The sequence below is a fragment of the Chinchilla lanigera genome, unplaced genomic scaffold (genome assembly GCF_000276665.1).
Source record: "Chinchilla lanigera isolate Chin_1 unplaced genomic scaffold, ChiLan1.0 scaffold00012, whole genome shotgun sequence".
Taxonomy (NCBI): Eukaryota; Metazoa; Chordata; class Mammalia; order Rodentia; family Chinchillidae; genus Chinchilla; species Chinchilla lanigera.
Genome location: NW_004955413.1, coordinates 9309766 through 9316925, shown reverse-complemented (window position 1 = coordinate 9316925; position 7160 = coordinate 9309766). Strand labels below are relative to the sequence as shown.

Here is a 7160-nt window from a genome sequence, read left to right as displayed (position 1 = left end):
AACAACCAACGGATTGTTCCATTGGATTGTTCCACACCCAAAAATTAAAGAAGAAATTAGACAGTTTCTACAATTAAACGATAATGACAATACTACATACCAGAACTTATGGGACACAATGAAAGCGATCCTAAGAGGAAAATTCATAGCTGTGAATTCCCTATCAGAAAAACAGACTGAGCTCAAATAAACAACCTAATGCTGAACTTCAAGCTCCTAGAAAAAGAAAAGCAAGTTAAGCCCAAAGCTTATCTGAGGGAAAAAATTATAAAAGATCAGAGCAGAAATTAAAGCAATGGAAACTAAAAAAACAATACAAAGAATCAGTGAATCGAAGAGTTGGTTCTTTGAAAGATTAAATAAAATTGGTTCTTTGGAAGAGTAAATAAAATTGACAAACACTTAACCAATCTTATCCAAAAAAAGAAAGAAAATACACACATCCATACAATAAGGAAAAGGTGAAATCACAACAGATCTACAAAAATCCAGAAGATCATCAATACCTATTTCAAAAACCTGTATTTTAAAAGGATGGAAAAGAGAAGAAATGGGACAGATTCCTAGATACATATGAATTACCAAAACTTTATCAAGAAGATACAGAAATTCTAAACAAACCAGTATCAATCAATGAAATTGAACATGTAATTAATAACCTACTAACAAAGAAAAGCCCAGGCCCTGATAGATTCATTGCTGAATTCCACAAGAGATTTAGAGAAGACCTAATGCCACTACTTCTCTGAAATGGAAAGGGCAGCAATACTCCCAAATTCATTCCTGGAAGCAAGCAGTACCCTAATACCAAAATCAGAGAAGGATCCACCCAAAGAAGAGAACTACTGGCCAATCTCCCTCATGAACACAGACATAAAATTCTCAATAAGTTACTGGCAAACAAAATGCAGCAAATTTTTAAGAAGATTATAAACCATGACTAAGTAGGATTCATCCCAGGTGTGCAGGGATGGCTCAACATACTCAAATCAGTAAGTGTAATATACCATAATACAGGGCCATGGACAAAAACCATATGGTCATCTCAACAGATGCAGAGAAAGCGTTTAACAAAGTCCAACACCCATTCATGTTAAAAACCCTACAGAACATTGGAATACACGGTCTTTATCTCAATCTGATAAAAGCCGTCTATAACAAACCAATAGCTAACATCAAACTAAATGGACAAAAACTGAAAATTTTCACTCTAAAATCAGGAACAGATGGGATGAATATGTATGACAAATATGTACTAATAAAAAATAAAGATTTAGGAGCTGGGGATTTAGCTCAGCGGCACAACGCCTGCCTGGCAAGCGCAAGGTCATGAGTTTGGTTCCCGGTACCAGAAAAAAAAAAAAAAAAAGATTTAATAATTAAAATAAAGTCAGGAACAAGGCAAGGATGCCCACTATCACCACTCCTATTCAATATAGTTCTGGAAACATTTAGCAAGAGCAATTAGACAAGGGAAAGAAAAGGAATAAGGATTTTTTAGAAGTTCAATTATCATTACTTGCAGACGACATGATATTCTACATAGAAGACACCAAAAACTCCACCAAGAGATGTCTATATTTAATAACTAAACTCAGTAGCATAGCTGGATATAAAGTCAACACTCAAAAATCAATAGCCTTCCTCTACATGAATAACAAATTCAGTGAAAGAGAAATTAGGGAAACAACATCTTTCACAACAGCATCCAAAAAATGAAATATTTAGGAATCAATCTAACGAAGGAAGTACAAGAACTTTACATTGAAAACTACAGTCCTCAGAAAAAAGAGATCAGAGGATATCAGAAAATGGAGAGATATCCCCTGTTCTTGTGTAGGAAAAACCAATATAGTGAAAATGCCCATACTTCCAAAATTATTATACAGATTTAATGCAATCCCAATCAAAATTCCAAAAGAAGCTGGGCGTGGTGGTGCACACCTGTAATCCCAGCACTCAGGAGTCTGAGGCAGGAGGATCACTGCAAATTTAAGAAAAGCCTGGGCTACAAAGTGAGCTCAAGGCCAGCCTGAACTGCATAGCAAGACCCTGTCTCAAAAAGACCAAAAACAAAACAAAAACAAACAAAAATCCAATGCATATCTCACAGAATTAGAGAAAATAATCATAAAATTCATTTGGAACCAGAAAAGACCTAGAATAGCAAAAGCAATTCTGAGCAAAAAAGTCAAGGCAGGGGGCATCACAATCCCTGACCTGAATTTATACCACAAAGCTACTGTGACAAAAACAGGATGGTACTTGAAAAAAAACAGACCTGAGGATCAATGGAACAGATCAAAAGATGCAGAAACAACTCCAAACACATCCAGTCACCTCATCTTTGACAAAGGAGCCAAACATCTTCACTGGAAAAAAGACAGCCTCTTTAATAAATGGCACTGGAAAAACTGACTTTCCACACGCCTAAGATTAAAATTGGACCTATATCTTTCAGCATGCACCAAACTAAATTCAAAATGGATCAAAGATCTAAATATTAAGACAGAAACATTAAATCTGCTGGAAGATAGAATAGGTAAAACTCTTGAAGACATTGGTGTAGGCAAAGAATTTATGAATAAAATGCTGACCACACAGGAATTATCACAAAGAATCAACAACTGGGATCTCATCTTTATTAAAAAGCTTCTGCACAGAAAGAGAAATCACCAACACAGTGAAGAGACAATATACAATGTGGGAAAAATGTTTGCCAGATGTTCCTCAGACAAAAGATTACTACAGAGAACATATGAAGAACTCAGAAGAATCAGACCTCCCAAATTTAAAGACATAATCCAAAAATGGCCATCTGAGATGAATACACATTTCTCAGATGAAGAAATACAAACAGCAAATAAATATGTGAAAAAAATGTTCAGCATCACTGGTCATTCAAGGGATGCAAATTACAACAACACTGAGATGCCATTTCACCCCGGAAAGTGGCTATTATCAATAAATCAACCAGTAACAAATGCTGGAGGGGCTGTGGGGAAAAAGGAACCCTACTCTACTGCTGGTGAGAGTGTAGACTGGTGCAACAGTGGAAATCAGTGTGGAGATTCCTCAAAAAACTAAAACTAGGCGTTCCATTTTTTTTTGTTTGGTTGGTTTTTTTGTTTTTTTTTTCCGGTACTGGGAATTGAACTCACAACCTTGCACTTGCCAGGCAGGCGCTGTGCCGCTGAGCTAAATCCCCAGCCCTACTAGGCGTTCCATTTGACCCAGCTATTCCCCTTCTTGTTATCTTCCCAAAACAATTAAAAGCATCATACCACAGCAATACATGCACACCCATGTTTACAGCAGCCCTAAATCTTGAAACAGCCCAAATGCCCATCAACCAAAAATGGATAAAAAAGATGTGGGTTTTTTTTTTTAATACAATGGAGTACTACCCTGCCGTAAAGAGGGATAAACGAGACATTTCTAGGTAAATGGATGCAGCTTGAGACGATACTTTTAAGTGAAATAAACTGGACACGCATGTTCAAATATCACAAGGTTTCTCCGGTGTAAGAAACCAAAAATGTAAATAAGAATCAATGTGTAATGTATGTTGGGAAACAGGAAGAAAACATGCAAATAAGAAGGGGAAAGGCAGGGGGAAGGGAGAAAGGAAAGGGACAAGAGAAAAAGAACAGACAGAAGAAATAGAAACGAAGCTTTCATAAACAAGAGGGATGAATGGGGGGAAATGGGGAAAAAAGAAGCAGCAAGCTATACCATGTACAGGTACAAACTATATATATAAAACCAATAAAATAAAAAATAACTGGATAAATAAATTTAGATAACACACAGTCTTCATGGAGATGGTCTCAAAGGAAAACACCAACAGGAGATGAGAGAGTAAGGTACATAGCTATGTGGGGAGACTAGCAGGGCCATATAAATCTCTCCAGCAAGTTCAGCTAAGACAAAAATGCAACTCTTACCTTTCAAAAGGGGCTGGAAGGTTGGGATCTCTTGCAACTTGATGACATCTGGATCATTGCTGACATTCCGTGAGGCTTGAGAGCCCTGAGCTACAACCACAATATCATCCATCTTGGCTCTATGCTTAGCTGGGGAAGGAGTCACTGAAAATAAAGTTACACTGGTGAAAGTTACATCTTAGCCACCTCTGCCTCACCAAAGCTGTTTTCTTTTCACTAAGAAGAATTTTTATTTTGTGGTCATAATGTGTGAAATTTTTTATTCTCTTAAAAAGAATATTTTTCCACAATAAAATGTTATTTTGTGGTGTCAGTTGAGTGGATGAATTCTGAAAGGTCTCAATTTTCCGTGGTATTAAAAAACTCTAACAGTACAGGAACATCTAACATATCTGAACTCTTTCATAACTAAATATTTTCTATAATGCATTACACAAAAGGTATACAAATTGTGTTTCTTACTTCTCCTTTGTTTCCCCAGATCCTCCTGACATACGTTCCTATTTTACAAATGAGGAAATGAGGGTATAAAACTTGGCTGTGACTTGCCCTATGTCAACAGTGCTACAATCAGGGAAGGAATTGAGGACTATGAGTCGTTGATACACCAAACCCATCCCTGTCACACTCCGGTTGCAAAGCTGTCTGTTTACCCTATCACAGTTGACCAGGTCCTGGACCTGGGAAAAACCTTTGATTTAACTCTAGATAATGGGTCTATTTTTGAAGCCCCAGGCCCCTCATTCTTAAAGTTACAGCATTCTCTAAGGGGAGAAAAAAATGGGCCCGTTCTTGGTTGAGGCAAAATTCTAAACTTTGGAGGCTGTTGCTAGAGGCTGGCCAATTTCAGATTCTTTGGAAGAATATAATCCATTTGGAAATAAGCGATCCAAGCCACAAAAGATTTCCTAGATCGAGACATCCTCCTCCCCTAAATATCCTGTGGGTTCAGGGCAACTGTGAATCCTCAATGTGTTATACTGTAGAACAATGAATCCTCAATGTGTTTTATACTCTAGAACAGTAGTGTCCAACCTATGGCAGCCCATTGCTCGTATCACTGAAAGCTCTAAAAGGTGTGCCATCACTGCTCTAGAAGGTGCAGTAGTCTCAGGCTCATCACGGTCACATCTCAAAGACTGATCCACAGATGCCACAGAATGGTGCTGCCTTCTGGAAGCTGTTTTCCTGAAGGTATTTATTTTTCGTTATTTTTTATTATTTTTTACTTTTTATTTTATCGGTCCATTTCTTGGCGTTAACTCTTTCAGAAAAATTTCTGCTACTGTTACTGCATTTCAAGAACCGCTTCTTAACCTCTTTTGGTAATTTATCTAATATTTTATAAAACAGATGCCAGAAACCTTTCCTGCTACAACTTGTGATTTCTTTCCCCAAACACTGGAGAAAAAGGGACTTCACCACATTCTGGTTAGCCTCCATTATGTTACCCGAAAGTGAGGGTGTGTGAAGATTAAATACCTATACGCAAAGCACCGGTAAGAGAGGAACAGGCAAATCCTAATACCAGGTACAAGCCAATGCTGTTGATTCACAGCCAAGCAAGCATTAAAAAAAACCCACACCCTTTGCCCCAAACTATGCTTCTAGCTTGATATATAGGGGAAAAAAATAGAAGGTAGCCATTGTTATTGTATTTGTTACAAAATATATAACATCGGGCCTTGTAAGGGAACAGGAGAATGTACCTAAGCTAGCTGATGCTCCTCACCACGAAAAGGTTATTAATCTAGCCCCAGAATGGTCTGAACTGGTCTCCTGAAGGACAAGTTCCGTGTGACTCACGCTAGATCTGTTAGCTTCCACATATCTGAAAGCCTAATTCTACCACCAGAGCAGTTCTAAGACCAGGGGCTCTTTCACTATGGAGCCCAGGGTGGGCTCCAACTCGAGGCAAGTTTCCTGCCTCAGCCTCCCCAGTGCTGAGATTACAGGCATGTGCAACGACGCCCGGCGGACCAGGGCTTCTTTTTAAACCCCACCATTAGCCAAAGGTAAATTCTTCCAAGCACAGAGCAGTTCTAAAACCAGGACTCTTTTAGGCCTCAGATTTAACCAATTTGGGTTAGCAAATCAGGGGCTTACGCAGGGCACTTGGAGCTGTCCTAGACGTGGGTAACAAAAGGAGCAAATGGGCCTCGGTTAAACACCAGCTGTTTCACTAAGCATTAACCACATTCCCAGCACAATAACCCTCCCATTCTCTGAAACGCTGAAGGGAATCTAAAAAATATGGATGGGGAGAAAAGAAAAAACCCCCAGAGTATGCCATCTGGCCAAACCGGACCCAAAGCACCTGAGGGGAAAAAGCAATTTCTGGAAACATTTGCATTCAAATGTTCAGAGTGCTTGTACAGCAAACACACACCCTCTCTAAAACCCGTTTCAGAGAAAGCCTGTTCTTAGAGGTCCGGTCTATGAGCCATCCACGGTGTCAGCCAAATCTCAGTACTTGAGTCATGATTAGAGAGCCAAAAATCAAGCCGTCTTTTAAAGATCAGGGCTGCGGAGGGGAGAAAGGGCTGTTTTGGAAACCAGCAATGGGCGTGCGCGCCCACGCTGGCTCAGCGCAGTCAAGGTCTCGATACTATTTCTTTCAAGAAGCACAGTGCGGCTTTCTGCAGGGTGCCGCCGGCCGTCCCAGGCCCCGCCAGGCCAGGAGGCAGCCTGCTCCCCAAGCAGACGGGCGGAGGAGGGTGGGAGGTTAGGACACCGACCTGAGGAGTTCAGATCGTTGGGTCGGCTCTCGACCTCGGAGCTCTGCTCACTGCCCATGGTGCCGGCAGCGGTGGCAGCGGAAGAACGGCGGACCGGGCGGTCACCGCTCCGATGGCGGGGCGACAGGGCCGGGGCCGGGGACCGGGCCGGGGAGGCTAAACCGTCCGCGCGCCCCCGGGAGCTAACGTGGGGGGGGCGGTGCGCCCAGCCCACACAGGGCTTCTGGCGGCGGGGGAGGGGCAGGCCCTAAGTGGGGAACACACACGCAACGGAGCGCAGCGCGGCTGCACGCTGTCGCCCTCCTTCCTTCAGAAAGCCCCAAGGAACAGATGGGGAACACCCGCTTAGCTGCGTCCGCAGCCAGCGGGCGGCGCCGATTTCACTCACTGGCTCAAACGCCGCAAGTCGCTTCTTCCGGGACGCGCACTGCCGGAGGCGGCTACGTGTGACGTCAGTTCCGGGTTAGGAACCGCC

The 7160-nt window shown here is 41.6% G+C and overlaps 1 protein-coding gene across 3 annotated transcripts in view; it reads right to left on the bottom strand.

The window, feature by feature from the left end:
- Borcs5 (BLOC-1 related complex subunit 5) overlaps positions 1 to 7160 on the bottom strand; it is an 89613-nt gene extending 82453 nt beyond the window's left edge. For 2 of the 3 annotated variants that reach the window (XM_005378962.2, XM_005378964.2), the window contains exons 1-2: positions 6686 to 7065; positions 3948 to 4091 (exon numbers count right to left, since the gene is read on the bottom strand). In XM_005378962.2, coding sequence (XP_005379019.1) covers positions 3948 to 4091; positions 6686 to 6743 — 202 coding nt within the window. In that variant the 5' untranslated portion in view covers positions 6744 to 7065. The other variant, XM_013511430.1, reaches the window with a different exon arrangement.